The sequence below is a fragment of the Peromyscus eremicus genome, chromosome 1, assembly GCF_949786415.1.
Source record: "Peromyscus eremicus chromosome 1, PerEre_H2_v1, whole genome shotgun sequence".
NCBI lineage: Eukaryota > Metazoa > Chordata > Mammalia > Rodentia > Cricetidae > Peromyscus > Peromyscus eremicus.
In genome coordinates this window covers 41,232,376-41,250,097 of record NC_081416.1, presented here as the reverse complement: position 1 = coordinate 41,250,097, position 17,722 = coordinate 41,232,376, and the positions used below count along the sequence as shown (strand labels likewise).

The window sequence follows — 17,722 nt, the reverse complement described above, 5'->3', positions numbered from 1 at the left end:
GGCCCATCAGGACCTCCAGAGCCTGCATAGCCTGTGAATTTAACTAAAACATTGGACACACTGTGATTCACTTGAGGTGACCAGATAGTAATTTGTTATGCTATAAATTACTTTATGACTTCATTTAAATTTAAATCATTTCTGTTGGCTTGCCAACAGAATGTTCTGGAAGTAATTTACCTGATATCTGCCAACATGGAGAAGAGAAAGATCACAGTCATGACTCCTAAGATTTTCTTTTGAATGGTAATATTCACCAGAGAAATGTGGCCTTTGTGAATAGTGACAATACAAAAACATCAGCATAAGAAAAGTTAGAAATGTCTACCTGTCTTATTTGGGGAAATTATTTGGGGAAATAATTTTGAACTAGTTATGCTTAACAATAAATAGATGTTACACTCAAGACAGAAATGTAACTATCACCAAATGCTTTACATGTCAATAAAGCATGAAAAGTATGCCTATATAGACAGAAATTTGGCTTTGTTAGCAAATATAGATAATGCCTGATTTCAAGCAGTGCTTGAGAGTTGGTATATAGCCGAATAATGCCACTTGACCTAAATTAAGACTCTTAGAAACTCAGATAGTTCCTGAAAGGAGTACTTCATGTAGCCACAAATAAAACAGCATCATGAGAGAAATTCAATGACTTCAAAATAAATGCTATAAAATAGCAAATATTTTGAGTAATAAGAAGTAATATAAATATAGCAATAAATTTAAACTGTCTTGAAATATGAATACATTGATATAAAAGCCTATACACAACGCTTCTGCAAAAAAACTGTTCTAAAAGTATGTAAACTTAAAATTTGCATGTAATATTAAAATCTAAACCTACAACTCTGAAATAGTAGAACTAATTAAGTTACAATATTATTGAGTAGTTTATAGTCATTAAAGTATTCTGAAATACCTTCTATGGCATTGGTATGTTAAGAGAAGAAGCAAATTGAAACTAGATATGCTTTGTGATCTAAACTTTTTTTTTTTCTCAAAGTCTTCCACTTAAGTGTAGACATGCAGAGAACTGAGAACACCAGCCAAACTCATTCTTAATCCTCTCATATTTGAATCTTGCTGAATTACCCTTTTGGTATATGTATCTGGCCCTAGGTCTTATGGGGATCTATTAGAATAAGAAAACAGTTCAGCTGAACATTTTGTTAATATAAATCATGGATATAGATTAAATTATATGCCCCTGTGAGCAGAGGAAATCATTCAAGTAGAGTGTTGAAGTGCAGTTTATTTTTTCAAGCAGGGTAAAGCTCTCCAGATAAAGTTATTTTGTGTATATTTATCAGAGATTTTTTATTCCTCTCGGAAAATTTGTAGCCTAGATTTTTGCTTCCTTGCTGTAGACATAGGAAGAATACAGAGGTAAACTCTAGATGTCTAAGTAGCTGATTGAACAGTGTTCAGAACAGCTTTGAGCCAAGCATTCACTGCTCCAGACCCTTGTCGAGGAAGTCAGTCATTCAGTCATGCTTCGGTAGCTCTCTGAAGACTGAAAGATTACAGTTTCTAAAAATGCTTAACTTAAAACAGGAGAATGTGTGTACGTGCTTTAAAAACCTGAAGTTGATTTTTAATACATGGAAAGACTGAATGTTTGTAAGATTAAAATGGTTTCTAAAAGTATGCTGACTTTAGGTAAGGAACATCCTTAAACATAAGCTTCTTTTCATCCTTAAGAAGTAGATCTAGAGCAAGGGCAACATTCACTTCTGAATTTGGTGACATAATAAACTGATTCTCTGTATTACCACACAGTACACAAACAACTCTTGTAGAAATCAACACTATCTTTATTTACTCATCTGTATTACAGTCTAATGATAACAAAAGCCTGGCAGGAGTTAGTCCATTTCTTACATCAGAGGAACATTTTCCATGCATCTAACATAAGTTTTTTTTTCCTTCATAATGCAACTGCTATAAGTCAAATTGATTCAATTTAATTAACAAGCATTTATGCAGTGCCCAACTGTGCACAGCACTGTATGAGACATATAACAGAGTGAGAAGATATGATCCCTGCTCCTAAAGAGCTACAGTCTAGATAGGAAAGATGAGCCATGAATGCAAGAAACAATAACCACTGTGAAAAATCACAGAAAATCGGTATAGATGCTACAGTGAGGATACGGATGTAACATTCTAAGGAATTACATTAGAAGAGTGACATGATTGGGAATAAACTCTAATCTGGACAACGCAATTAGAGGAAGTGAGTCAAGGATTGGAGAACAGTATGACCATTCCACAGGCAGTAGAAGGTTGAAGAGGAGGAGTTAAGTCAAAGGTCAAAAGTCTGCAAGTCAGCTGCAGGGATGGAGATTGCCTCAGCTCTGGAAAGGGATGATGTGAGCTACAGGTTACAGCCCAAGATGAGGAGGGCACTGAGTGCTATCGTTCAGTGAACTCAAACTTTAGATAAACATAATGTTTAAACAAGGCTATAAATTAAAGCTCCAACTAAAGGCATTTTTCCCTAATCTCAACAAAAAAAAAGTAAAGAACAAACACAGACTACAACAATCGAAATTCAAGGATGGTCATTGGAGGTTAAATGAGGAGACTCTGACTGGACATCAGTCATTTGTGCTATCGTCTTTTGTTGAACTCATAAAGGTCCAGTTTGTCTAAGACCCTCATGCCTCCTTATGGTGATAAACTATTGTTAAGTCAGCACTGCAGGGGATATCAAATTACATGTGACATTTCTCCTGAAAGGCTTCTTTCTTATCATACTGAATCCAGCTATAAATACAAAGGTGCTGGGCATATGTGAGGGCTGATGGGTAGAAAGACAAAAAAAGGGGGAAGGATGTTATATTTTTAAGGTGAGCCAATTCTCTTCAAATTAATATTATATGACATTTATATAGGTAAGAAAGACATCAACTCTATCATATCGATGACTTCATAAGAAAAAGCATACACACAAAACAGTGAGTCAATGAATGATCACAGTGAGTATTTCATGCAAATAGTTCCAAATTTAGAGGGAAAATGGTGCTGTTGTATCCCCACTCCCAGTTTAAGAAACTAAACGGACAGGTGAGAAGAAAGTCCATATGAGGAAATACTGACTTTTAAAAAAGTATCCTATCAATTATACCCAGTAATTTATATCACTAGACCCCATCCTCATTTAAACTCAATCTGTTTGAGAACGTGGGGGAATAAAGAGAGAAAGCATCATAACCCAGAGAAGTACATAATATGCTGAGATTCTTCTTGCTTAAGGAGAGCTGATGATCCCTTGATAGATGGTCGTGACCGTGGCCTTGATGACCCATCAGTGGTAGAGCACAATGCAGCCGTTCCCCAATGCTAGTCCACTGGCCCTTCCCGTCATAGCTCACTACATTCAAAAGGGGAAATGAAGAGCACTTCTGGGCCCCCCAGGATATTTGACAAAGTTATTGGCCACCAGCAGCTGCAGCTGTTTAAAACGAGAGAGAGAAAGAGAGATGAAAAAAAAGACACATGAAAATTCAGTTCTCAGTGCACATAATGATTCTAAGTGAGGTAGTTTAAAATCTATTATCTTCCCAATTTGTTCTACTTTACAACAATATTTGGAATCTTGTAGTCAAAATATCTCTTATATCATTTTACAAAGTTCTCATAAGTTCTAGAGAAAGGAGAAGGAAAGTGATACTTATTTGGTACATAATTACTGTTTATGCAATAAATATAGAAATCCATTTCTTTTCATTTTTCAGATAAAAGAGTTCCTTTTGTCATTAGACACTCATTACACATTTCTCAATAACTATAAACATCATGGGAACCAGATAATTATCATGTTGTATATGATTTCATTATTTTAAGCAATAAAGATAATAGTAAGTCTTAACTAGAATGTGTGTCATAGAAATCAAGACTTTTCACTCACAATTTTAAAAACTAATCTTGTAAGATTAAATTTCATAGAAGCACTATCCAGATGCTTCTAAGCTCTCATCTCTCAATAAAACTAGGCAATGCTCCTCAATCCCCAAAGGCAAACTGCGTCCCAATGGGCAAATACTCTCCAAGTAATTGTGTGGGTTAACTGGAATCATTATGAAGAAGAATAAGCTCACTGCCCTCTCAGCATAGGATAATATTTGCCTAGACTGTGAAGATGAGTACACTGGATTGAACAAACAGAACCTTTGGGAGGGAGTGTGATACAAACTTGCTTTGTACCTTGGATGTCAGGAGACACAGACAAGCTGAGGAAGGATGTAAGGATGACCAGTGCCAGAGGAAGACAAAGTAGCATAGGGAAAAGAGACTATAAAAAGAAGAGAAACTTCAAAAAGAGGAATTAGTATTTTCATGAAGATAAGACATCACTGTCTTTGAGAAGAATGGGATGCCATTTAGACACTAAGATGATTTGGTTAAGTTAAGTTATGGTGGCCGAAGTGAAAAGAACAAAAGAAATTTTGAAAATTAAAGCTAAGAAAAACAGTAATTGTTAAAGCAAAAGGATAGAACATAAGAAATAAATAGGAATTAAAAAATTAACGGGTCCAAGATGCCAAATATTAGGAATTCCACAAGTAGAAAGTGGATAGAAAGAAATTACTAACAATTCAAGAAAATTCCATGTAGTTAAAGAGCTCCAGTTTCCAGAGTGGTGGGGCCCCCTCTTACGCACACAACAGAGATAGGATGTGGAAAAGTGCAATTGGATGAGTAGCAGAAATTTGGACATTGAATTGGTGAAATATAGAAAATTATTAATCTTGAGAAAATTAGTATGGGTAATAATGATATTCCAACCCAAACAAGTAACATGGGCTTAGAGAGTGGATGTAAAAAGAGCCAAATCCTTCCTTGCATTGGAATCAATAATTAATTGATAATAAAAAGAAGAGGTAAAGAAACAACAAAAATGTGCAATTTGGAGATGAATACCTCATGAACCAAGTGAAGTTTGTCTTGGTGTAGTTGGGTTGGGAAGCTGAGAATTGTGATGATATATTGTGTCCCCCAATATATTATGTACCTTAATAAAACTTATCTGGGGTCAGAGAACAGAACAGCCACTATATTAAACATAGAGGTTAGGCAATGGTAGAACATACCCTTAATCTTAGCATTCCGGAGGCAGAGGTCCATTGGATCTCTGTGAGTTCAAGGCCACACTGGAAACAGAGCCAGGCATAGTGGCACACATCTTTAATCCTAGCACTTGAGACCTCATATCTTTGCTTGGGAAGGACATGCGCCTTTAATCCCAGAAAGTGATGGCAGGAAGCAGAAAGGTATGTAAGGCGTTAGGACCAGGAACTGGAGGCTTTTAAGCTTTTAGACTTTTAAGCAGCAGTTCAGCTGAGATCCATTTGGGTGAGAACTCAGAACTTTCAGTCTGAGCATTTGTGGAAACAGGATTGGATGAGGACTTGTCCAGGAGAGGTTGGCTGTGGCTTGTTCTGCTTCTCTGATTTTTCAGCATTCACCACAATATCTGGCTCTGGGTTTTTTTGTTTTTTTATTAATAAGACCATTTAGCAATTCATCTACAGACAACAGGATCCAACTGTCTAGAATAAGGGAAAAGGGGCTGTTTTTGTAAAAGAGTTCATAATCCTGCACATCTCTACAGTGCTCCTATGTAGCATTGGTTAGGAAAAGACTAGTCTGCAAACTGTACATCACTCTCATCAATATGTGCTTCTCGTGATTGATGTTGCATTTCTGCATGCTGGGAGAAAAAAATATTTTTAAAACTTTAAGCTTAAAGGAGACAAGAGAGTAATCTCTTGAGTCATGCTCTTTGGGACCATCCAGCATTTCCTCCCTTTTCTTAAACTGTTGGGCCCTCTTCAGTGCATTTTGTGTGCATCAGGAAGCTAAACAAGCCTATCTCCTGGAATAAGTCTTCACCGGCTACAGCCACCCACTATACTCTTGCCCAGATCCAGTTACTGGGGGAGGGAGGGGAGCGGTGGTGGCAGGCACTATGACCTGAGTGGGCTAGTCTAAAATGAGAAGATCTCACAGAATTTCAAGGAAAGATATTCCCTTGCCATTCTCAGGAAGCTATTCAAATCCAAAGCTAAGTTCTCTTGGTAGTTAATCCGTGGGCAAGGACTTGGAGGTGGATCCAGTCCTACCATTTAGCAAATCAGCTGCTGTGACAGCATCCTGCTCTTGATGGATTCACATGGAAGCTGGCTCAGTGCTGAGCAGATTCTAAGTGCAGGACTTCAAGTGCAAACTGTGGCTGATTGACGATTCAGACATATGATCCTAGCTTCTTGGGAGGATGACACAGGAGAATGGCAATGTCAAGGCCACCTGGGCTACGTCGTGAGTTTAAGACCTGCCTGGTCAACTTAGACCTTGTTGTAAAATCTCAAAAAAAGACCAAAAAAACCAAAACAAAAACAAACATACAAACAAAAAAAAACCCACCAGTTTGTAAGAAAGAAAGCATGGAATTTCAGCTCAATGACAGATTTTGCCCAACAATTACAAGGCCTTGGAATTTTAACTTCCAGTTCAGCAAAACAACAACCGAGTGCTCTGAAGGGTCTTATTCATGTGGGATAGTAAGTATCTCTTGTTAAAATTAAATTAATTTGAGTTGAATATTTTCAAAATTACTTACAAAAGATTAAATTCTACTACTAGGAAGAATTTTAAAGTTAGGAATGAAGTTGTAAATAAAGTTAGGATAGTTGGAAAAGATTTTCATTCAAGTTGCCATAATTGCGGTGGTGGTAGAGGTGGTGGTGGTGGATCAAGACCTATCATTAGTTTTTGTCAATAAAAGTATCCCTTCTTTGAGTAATGGTGCACTGCCTTATCTGCAGGGCATTAGGTCTAACCTCACCACCATAGATACACAAATCTTAGTTGTAATATTGTTGAATAGTGATGGTAAATAAAAATCCTTTATGCCCAGTACATTTGCAATTTATTTTTTAGAATATTTACAGTACGCAGCCTGTTACATCTTTGAATGCAGGCACTCAGCAGTTGGAAGGTCAACTGTATTTTAAACATTGAAGAGGTTTAGAAAGAAGTATAGCCAGCCTGCTAACATACAACTGCAATCCTAGTTGTTCGGTAGGCCAACATCAGAAGTTGGCAAATTCAAGGAAAGCCTTGGCTACAGAGTGAGTACAGGGCCAGCCTTGGAAACACAGTGACAGTCCACACCAAAATAAACAAAGAAATAGAGGTCTGAGGACAAAGTTTTGTAGTACAACATCAGGTTGACCCTGGTATCAATCCTCAGTACTGAGAAAATAATAAAAGTGAAAGATGCCAAGAACAGAAAACACTTTTTGATGGTGAAGATGGTGAGTTGAGAAGTGGATTCCTTTGGTATCATCCCGGTTATAAAACTAGTCAAAATAAGCCCTAAGGCATTTGCTATTTGCACATGACCAGAAGGAAGTATTCATCATTTTCTGTCAGGTTTTAAGATCACTTTTTCATCTGTGCTCCAAAGTTTACACTGTTGAATTTTTCCATCCTTTTTTCTAACCCCCTCCCACGGAAGAGAAACCAACCTCTCCCTTAGATAGAAGCTTGGGATGATCTGAAACAATGGATGGTGGGAATTGTGGGATAAGCTGCCGAGGGCAATGATGTGCTGGCCATCAAATGCCTCATGTGGAGAAAGAAAGAGTTCACTCTTAGGGTCATAAAACAAACACAAACACATATCCAACCTGCTCGAGCAGCTGCCATTTTCTTGTTTCGCATTTTGTTCTCCAAAGCTTGCTACACAATAAAAAAGGAGAGAAGACTACGTTCAGATTTCTTCTACTTGACATTGGTAAAGAAGTTATAAAACATATATGTATATATTAAATTATATTGTACCATTTTCATCTTCTTTTTTAGATCCAGATTTGCTGCTTTCTGGCCCTTGGCGGTAGCATTGAGATAATAGATGGTCAAACTAAAATCAAAATTAAAATAGAATAAAATAAAATTGATAGCATTTCTCAGTTTCCCATTATCCTGCTTAAGACTATATTAACCAATACTAGCATGAAATTGGATATAAGGTACTTTCTATCCAAAAGGTGATGTTCTGCATGGAAGACCTGAGGTCCAGAGAAGTAAAGAGGTGTACTTAGAACCCATGTCTGGAGATGCCCATTGACTTAGAAAGAGGCTAAAGCAAGAGGATTTCGTGTTCACTGGCTAGGCTACATTGCAAGTTCAAGGCCAAGTAAGGAAACTCAGTGGGACCTTGGGGCTGTAGTAGCAGTTCACTTGTCTAGCATGAGTAAAGCCATAGGTTCCATCCCCAATATCACTGAAATAAAGTATAGTTAACATTATACAGTGACTGTGGTGAAGCCAGAAAGTTGGCCCAAAAGTTTCGGATCTGCCACCTAGTATGCCATCCGCAATTCCACAATTCCACAATTCCACAAGGCGCAATATTAGCTTCTTGGAAGTGTATTTTCATCAGTTTAAATTCTAATTGCAGCCGCCTTCTGAACAATGGCAATAGCAACAATGAAAACGGCAGGTCTGCTGAAGGTTTATACCTTGAACTCACCGTTTGGCCTTTAGTCTTTACAACCAAGAATGCAATCCTCAAGGGCATACCTTCATTAACCTGGATTTTTTTCCCCATAGAATACATTTGCATTTCTCCCTCCCTCAAAAACAAAACAAAAAAACAAAACAACAACAACAACAAAAACTGTTTCACCAAGGAATAACTTTGGATGGCGTTTTAAATGGCGTTTACATTTCTAGAAAAAGCAAATTCCAGCTCAACAATTCTGACAAAATAAATATCCTCATTTTCTCTTTGGGCAAAATGAACCAGCAAAGGGGAACTGTAGTAAAAAGGAAAGATGGCTGTGGCTGGCCTCACTACAAATAACTGGAGATTAAACACATTCTTTCTGCCCACCCACATGCCAGAGTATATCCTTTATGAGCCATCTGGTGCTGGCAGCATAATTATTGACACACTTTAGTTGGGTTTATCTCTTCTGTGGTTAGCTAGAGTTTGCCTGAAATTACATATATGAAAACATCTGGGGCAGCATCTGGCACGAAATTGTGTGTGTGTGTGTGTGTGTGTGTGTGTGTGTGTGTGTGTGTGTAGAGTAAGAATTTTCTTGGAAAAGTCTCTGGACATAGGTGAATGTTAGTTTCTCTTTCACAAATCATTTTCAGTTCTGGGATTCCCTATGCATCTTAAATGAGTGTGCCTCACATATACTTCCTTGCCTCACATTCACTGACAGCACGTACAGAAAACTAACCTAAACGCTGTTCGAATACTGAAAACCATCCAAATGATTTAATATAATCTACTGGGAAATTCAAAATGCTTGTAACATTCTCTAATTAATGGTAATAAAAATCTAAGCCAATTGTTGGGGTCCCTTAAAAAAGAACATGAGACAATGGAGTTTGGGGGAAAAAATCAATAGTAAACTGCAATCTGGATTTTAAGTCTGCAACTTAGAGCAAAATTCACCTGTTTGAGCACATCTTTTTAACCCTCATACTGCTGACTTCCCTCAGTGTCCAGGACCGTGAAACTATGGCTCACACATCAGAGTCAGCACTCCAGAGTACTTTCTTTAGTTCCTGAACCAAGAATGTTCTTTACATCTTTAGATGTTTAGGTCATGACCATTTTTGTCTCTCTTCCTATACTATCTACTTCTGGATCTTTAGGAGTATGCCCTGAGTCTGCCAGATATGCCAAGTTTTGACCATTGGGCCATAAGTGTCCCAGGATAGCTACAGATGAGGCTCAACACCTGTGTAGTCTACAGTGTCATGTGGCAGTGTCAACCGTTTTTGGACACCCTTGAACCATTCCCAAAAAGTGACTTTAAGGCCTTCGGAGAGTCCCACCGATTCCAAACTTTGTTGGTGCAGATGAGCAGAAGGAACCAAAGCAAGAGGGAGTCTGTGCTGCGCTGATCAACATTTCATTTGGAGCAGACCATCCCTGTGCTAATGACAATGTGATTAATACAGCTATTTCTTATGACTATTTTGGTGAAAATCAGTCACTGTAGGGTACCTGAAACAACAGCAGCATAAATTCCTGATGTAATGTGGTGGATTTTTAGACAGGCATTCCAATAGTGTTGTCTTTTTTGTTTAAAAACAAATCTCACAGCAAATTACAAATATAATAGCAAGGGTTGCCCTTTGCAGTCTGTCTGTCTGCCTGCCTGCCTATCTGTCTGTGTCAGACAAGATTTCATCTGTACTATTAAAGAGATTTGGAAAACAAAGGCGACAGGATCCTTATTGACATGCTCTCGGAAACCACACTCTCAAGAAATTGTGGAGAAAGAAAATCAATTCAAGGGCCACATGGTGATTGATGCTTCCAACACGTATAATCCAGAGACTAATTCTGATTCTTAATAAGGTTCTACGATGTGTAACAGTAATCTTTGTTACTGTTAAATTAGCTCTGAGTTAGTATCTCTTGCACATGGAAGGTGTTGGCAAGTAAAGGTGTAGACATTGAATTTACTGGAAAGGGTCTGCCTGTGTGCCATCCCACTTAGGAACGAGCATGTCAGTCATGTTTGTTAATTTATAAAAGTGAAGATGGCCTTGTTCTCACCACTTTCTGTGACTATGACCATAAAAATGGCCATGGGGAATGGTCACAATAACTGGGTTAGCATCCAGCTTGTTTACTTCAAGCCAGTTGAAGTTCAGCTCTAATTTTTGTTCCTTTCACTTTTAAGTTCAATCTTCCACAACAACCTTGTGGGTACAGCATCCCTGGAAGGAGCTTCATATGTGTTGCTCTTGACCTAAAGCAGCAGTTATTCCAGATTTTCTCATTAAGAGGGGCTGGCAGGTGAAGAGGAGAGTGTCTCTCTTAGTTCTTCCAGAATACGAATATTTTGTACTGCTGAAGCCCCAAGTGAAGGGAAAAATAGGAACAAAATCCTTCTGCTAAACGTCCTTTTGTAAATCCCTTTGACTTTGCAGGGATAGTCTAGAGTAACTGGGAGACGCTCTGCTCCTCTGATTCTGTTACTATGGATGCATAGTTACTGACAGCCCTCTAAGAAAAAAAATAATGGGGTAATTTTTAATGCTCCTTAGCCCTTTAGCCCTAAAATATAGCCTTGAGGGTTCCCAAGGGGAATATTAACACAGAGGCTCATCATCTCTGTATTCACAGCCATCTGCTTTATGGAGCAAGAGGTGGGGGCCATGCCGCGAAGGGAAACTCAACATGCTGATTAGATTTAGCATTTAGCATTTATGTTTCCCTTGCTTTAGCTGTTTACTGATAATTATTTTGGTTACTTGGGAACAAATCTTATAATCCTAGGGAGGCAGAGACAGACGCAGATGGCTGCGAATCGCATCCAGCAGGAGCAGAAGATGGCTCGCATCGTTTAGCGCCCACCATCATGTAGTCAGGATTGGAGGGGAAGGGACTCAAATGGAGCCCGAGAACAAACACATACACCATCACCAGAATGACAGCAATGACCAGGCCGGGGTTAGAAAGCTGCCTCAGGATCTTCGCCATCCAGCTCGGGAAATCATGTTCCAGGGTCTCACCGATGACTTCGAACATTCTATTTTTACCACTGGTGGTGGTAGTGGGGCGTTGAATTTAAAACAAAGGTAGAAAAATATGGTTACAGTGAGATAAGTAAGTATTTCTCCAACACTGCATAGGTTCTCTTGTGGGTTAAAGATCTGATAGTAAGCTGCACATCTAATACTCTGACCACATCTTGTTAATGGAAGAGTATATTCTGAGCAGAGCAGTCCTATCCCAATACACACGCAGAGGCAAAACACTTAGGAAAATTACTCACAGCTTCAGAAGAATTTTTAATATTCTACTTCTAAAAATTTGATTGAATGGTATTTTATGTGTGGCAAATAAATCGCTCCCAAGGCAGCTGCTCTGGGAGGAAGCTCTCTCTGAACTCAGTATGCAGTACACTCAGTTTTTAATTGGCTTTGGAAATGAACACAAGAAACAGACTGGTGGAATGAAATCTACAAATAATCGAACATCTCATTCCACACCACTGCTGCTGCTCATTGCCCATCAGACTTCATTTATCAGAGATCTAAGTCAGCCACACTCCTGGAGGAGGAGTCCTTCACCCTCAGGTCTCTGATGCTGGACAGCTCCCAGCAAAAACCAGTGAAGGGTTTAGGTTCTAGGAAAATCAGCTCCTCTGAACTAGAAGAGAGTGAGCAGAATGTTTTAACTTAGTGTGGAGTGTCTAGAATTAGTGAACTATTCATAGTGCCAAGTTACTCCCTTTGAATATGTATATTGATCCTACTATCAAATAGTGAATGTTGTATTTCACAGAAAAGCGAAATAGGCATATTTTCAGTTTAAAAGTTAGTGTAGTATTATATATGTCTACTTTTGGTTTTTAATCTTTTTTAAAATAATTTTTTATTAAGAGATTTTCTATTCCTTTTACATACCAACCACAGATTCCCTTGTCCTCCCTCCTCCCACTCCTCAGTCCTTCCCCTCAACCCACCCCCCATTCCCACCTCCTCCAAGGCAAGGTCTCCCAGGGGGAGTCAGCAGAGCTTGGTATATTCAGTTGAGGCAGGTCCAATCCCCTCCTTTCTGCACCAAAACTGTGCAAAGTGTCTCACCGTAGACACTAGGTTCCAAAAAGCTGGTTCATGCACTAGGGACAGGTCCCAGTCCCACTGCCTGGGCCCCCCCTATTTTAATCTTTTAATATTTAAACAAAATGGATATACCCCACAATTCCCAGATCAGATGGAGTTTTTTCCTCACTTCGGATTAGACTAATACTGTCTTTCAACAGGCATGGTGTGACCCCAAGTAGTTATCAGATTATGGATTATAGTATTTTCCTTTACAAAGGACACATAAGAGCTGACACATAAAATCTAACTGTGAGTAACTAATTGTGATAGTAATATCAAGCACTATGCTCACTGTTACAGCCCCACATTTTTTAGTGTATGACCTCGGATTGAGACCTCTAAACATGAACAAACGATCAAATGCCAAAATGTTTGGTGTTCTTGTTTTTAGGTCTTTGGGAGTACAAGCAGTATTTAATTACCAAATATTTCTAAACTTTTCAAGTTATATAGGATAATTGTTTTGCAGGAAGAAAAATATAAAATTGCTACAAGATAAGGAGAAGTGCAGGAGAAACTGAAGAACTATAAACTGTTTGGAATTATTGATGACGATGTGAGGAGGCTGTCAAATTGGAGGAAACATGGCTGAACAATTAGAAATATTTTCTTCATACTGTTATCAAAGAAATAGTTTTTAAATTACCAACAGTTGAAATGAAATCCCTCTAACAACAGTTTTAACAGTATTCTAGAAAACTTAGCAGAATGTGCTGGAAAAGCCCATCAAACTGTTTCTTGGGGTAGATGAGTGGGATGTAGACACCTCAGCTCAAAACACGCCAGTGGCCCGAGAACAAGACAGCATTGGTGTCCTCAAATTCAAAGCTGAGGACAAAATTCTAGTTCCATGTTAACCTCCTGCAAATTCACAATTGCTGGCTTGCTGCCCAGCCAGGCACCAGATGTGGTCTAAAAGCCTTCCCTCAGCACAAAGGTAATACCCCAACACCCAGTTCCTAAGGGTAGCAAACCATAGGAAATGTGATTCCTGGCCTCATTCTAGAACACAATTTTAGCCTTTCTGAACCTTGGAGTGAGTGTTGGGGAGGCAGGCCCAGGGGTTTGTGTGGGGATGGGGGTTAAGCATTGGTGTGCTCCAAAAGAAGGAAGGAAGCTGCAGAAAACTAATTGGAAACAACATACCACTTTCTGATGCTCCACTGCAAACATGCAGTGCTTTCTGATCTCAGAATCATGATATTTATAGCCATTTCACCTAAATGTGCCAACCAGAAATTCATGGTAAAAGTCACATACTTATGCCATTCTTGCCATCTTTTGTTTCCCGGTAAAAATCGGTGTAAGTTGGTATTGCTGAGGAACCCAGGAAGCCAGAAAGCCAGAGGGAATGCAACTTAAGAAGCTAAAATTGTACAGTCATTGCATGTTTCTGCCCAATAATTCAAGTCTGAATCCAGCTGTGTCACGACCCAGCTTAGCATTTACACTCCCCTCACTTTGCATAAAAGAGTAATGGTTCTTTCCAGTGTTTTGCTGGGGAAGATGAAGATCAACTTCCTAGTACAAGGTAAAAACATCTTTAAAGTATACCTTAGATATAAAATCACATGGGTAAGTTTCAGTTAATGGAAGACTTTTCAAGGGCTTATTTGAATTTTGTTTTCAGATTAAGATGTCAGCTTCAAGACTGCAGTTTCCTACTTAGTCTCCAGATGTCACTGTCTGCATTATTTATTTCAGCCTACTTGCCAACAGATATGTGAGCATATGTATGCTTGCACATGCACACACAGTGTACAAGCAAACACATAGAAAAAGAGACAGATGTGCAAGGCTTATCATTTTCAGTTTCCTGAGTCTGATAAACACCATCTACTTCTGAACTAATCTCAGAACAATAACTGAGGCAATTACTGGTGTGAAAACATGCCCCTTTTATAGTCTTAGGCAACAAACCCTCTGACAAGAAATCTCTTGAGTGTGACAGCACAAAGGGAAAATTCTATTTGACTATTAGAGCATTGTGTCTGGCATTTAGAAGGCTTCCTGCCTTCACAGTCTCTTCACATCAAATGCATGCTGACCAGTAACAACCTGTAGAGATAACTGGGGGACTCATGATAGGCACATGAGTAGCTTTGAAGGAAGCAAAGCTAATTCCTGAATCTTGCTTACTGATCGAGTAACCCATAGGTAGAAACCAGATGTGGAACTAAGGAGCATTCCAATGTTCCATTCATGGAGTCCTTTTGGATCACAATGTATAAAACTCTCTTTCAACGTGCATCATTATTTAATAATGATTCCACTTCTTACTTAATAAGTGAGAAATCTATTTTCTCAAGGTTCAGATGAAATCTAATCATATTCATGTGTGGATAGGATGATGTTATAATGGCAGGCAAACACTCATGTCTAGACTAGTATAGTCAAGTGTTGCTCTTGGCTCTCCCCAATATGGAAACAGCAGGACTCAGAATCTATATTGTATCCTTACAGAATATTTTCCCTTTATGACTCTCAAGTGAGACAATAAATGGAAATTGTCTGACACGCTCCATGTCATATGATGACATGAGTACTAAAGAATCTCTTTTTGACCAATGACAAATGTCATGTTTGAAAAGCCTGTGCAATGAATAGCCATTCCCACTTCAACTCCAAATGAATACTATGTTCAAGTCAAATCTGAAATATGAGAAACCTGAAGGGCCCACAATCAAAAGATGGTGGGAGGGAGACGATCATGTACAAGACGGGCATGGTGGACAGGAAGAGGATGAGCAGCAGCATGCCAAGGTAGAAGTTGTTTGATCTGGAAGCTTTAAAGACTCTGGCCTCGGGAACATTGCAGCACATCACAGCCCAGCACTGGAAATACATGGATGTGTGGAGTCGGAGGATGTTGATGCCTGGAAGGCTAGGGGCAAAGAAGGAGCCCATCCTGGAAAAGAATCAGAACACTGCTCAATTCCAAGTCCATCACCGAATTGCACACAATCTGCTCATTTTACATTGCTCCTCTTACCAAAATCAAAAACCATGTTGCTAGACACAATCATAAAGACCTTGTCTATAAATAGTCCTGACTACCCTACTCCTACCTTGTAAATAAGTTTTACCATTTCCCCATCTGTGTGTATTTTATGTAATTATTCCACAGAAATTGTCATAAACTAAATCTGTTTCATTAGCAAATGCAAAAACCAAGAGTAAACAAATGTTACAATTCTTTTGCTTCCTTATTTCTTCTGCTGTTAGTAAACTCAATTCCCTCCAATATTCCTATCACTGACTAGCATATTTCAAAATAGAAGTTTTAAAATGATAGACCTTTAAGGGCTCCCATTCTTTTCAAATAAACTGCACATTTGGTTTAATCACTTTTTCCCCAGATAATTTCTGCTAGTGAATGAAAAAAAATTATTTTAATGCTATTTTATCTTCATAGTAACTATGATGCTTTAGAGTTTATGGGAGAGATATTGATACCTAACATTATAATGCATTCATTGAAATCCATTTAAATTTAGTTCTTATTAATCTAGAAAACACACTGATTTGGGTGTCTGACTTTTCAAAAGTTCTGTAAAATATTATTTTGAACTGAAACTGCTTTGGTGATGTTATTTTTACTTGATGTCTTAGTTGGTCACTTCAGAAAAAAATAATTTCAGTTTAGTTTGAGGAGAAAGCTCATTCGCACAGTAATATGAGCTTCAATACATCAGTTTAAAACCAAAAAGAACTCTATACTTATTTCATAATTAGAGGGGAGCCCTATTTTTTAACTGTCCCAACTATAATAAAGCCTTTAGAACTTTAGTTTTAATAGTTTGTACTTCCTTAGTACACATAATAGCTGTTTAACTAAGTGTGATATCTTTCAATTGTCAACCTGACACAAGCTAGTATCAGCTGGGGAAAGAATGTCAATGAGGGATTGTGGTGCTGTTTTGTGTATGATCTAACAAATAAAGCTTGCTGAAAAAATCAGAGAAGCAGAGCAGCCAGCCACTAGATCTTCCCTCTATGAAATCCTCAGCCGAAAAGAGCCCTGAGCTCCTTTCTCCTCCCGCCTTGTATTCCTCTCTCTGTCCAGTCATATGTCAATATCACTTCCTGTCTCTACCTCCCTACTGCTGGGATTAAAAGCACAAGATCTTAAATGCTGGAATCAAAGGTGTGTGCTACCACTGCCTGGCTCTGTTTCTCTTTTAGACTGGATCAATCTTGTGTAGCTCAGGGTGGCCTTAAACTCATGGAGATCTATCTGCCTCTCCCTCCTGAGTGCTAGAATTAAAGTGGTGTGCCACCACTACCTGGCCTCTATGGCTAACTAGTGGCTGGCTTTACCCTCTGATCTTCAGGCAAGCTTTATCTGTTAGATCACAAACAAAATATCACCACAAGGGATTGTTCAGATCAGGTTGATTGGTATGTCTGTGGAGAATTATCTTGATTACATTAATTAATTTGGAAAGACCTGCCCACTCTGGGTGGCACCATTCCCTAGGCAAGGGATCTTGAACTAAAGTAAGATGAGCACATGTATTTATGTAGTCATTCACTGTTCTCTGCTTTGTATTGTAGATGGAATATGACTAGCTTTTTCAAGTTCTGCTACCTTGACATCCCTGATATGATGGGCTGTCACATGGAATTGTGATCTATAATAAATCATTGGTTCTGTAAATTTCTTTTGTCAGAGTATTTTAATCACAACAGGGAGAAAAACTAAGAAACTAAGTCAATGAAAATTTTGTATTCTAAAGAGACATCTTTTTAAGTAGGAAAAAGAAGTTATCTTATTGCACTTGAACCATCCTAAAGTTAATCCTTTCCTTTGAAAAATGAAATCTTACCACAATTTCAATTATCTTGTTTGTAAGATGCCAAGCAACAAATACAAATGATGTCATAATGAACTGACTGCAAACTTCGTAAGAAGTTATTTTTTAATGGGAAGATAGATTTTAAAATATCACTGTGTACCTTTCAACACATGACTGTGTAACTAGCAAGAGAGAAGTTGGCACTCAAAAAAGAATAAGTTACCAATTGTCCCAGTTAATTAGAATTAGAAAGCTTAGCACCT

The 17,722-nt window shown here is 38.4% G+C and overlaps 1 protein-coding gene across 1 annotated transcript in view; it reads right to left on the bottom strand.

Moving 5' to 3' along the window:
- Positions 1-3,437: 3,437 nt before the first annotated feature.
- The window catches only part of Tmc1 (transmembrane channel like 1), a 124,304-nt gene continuing 110,019 nt past the window's right edge, over positions 3,438-17,722 (bottom strand). Inside the window, exons 16-20 of the mRNA XM_059265370.1 lie at positions 15,329-15,568; positions 11,466-11,591; positions 7,855-7,933; positions 7,701-7,752; positions 3,438-3,460 (exon numbers count right to left, since the gene is read on the bottom strand). Of these exons, the coding sequence (XP_059121353.1) occupies positions 3,438-3,460; positions 7,701-7,752; positions 7,855-7,933; positions 11,466-11,591; positions 15,329-15,568 (520 nt within the window). The remainder of the gene's footprint in view (positions 3,461-7,700; positions 7,753-7,854; positions 7,934-11,465; positions 11,592-15,328; positions 15,569-17,722) is intronic.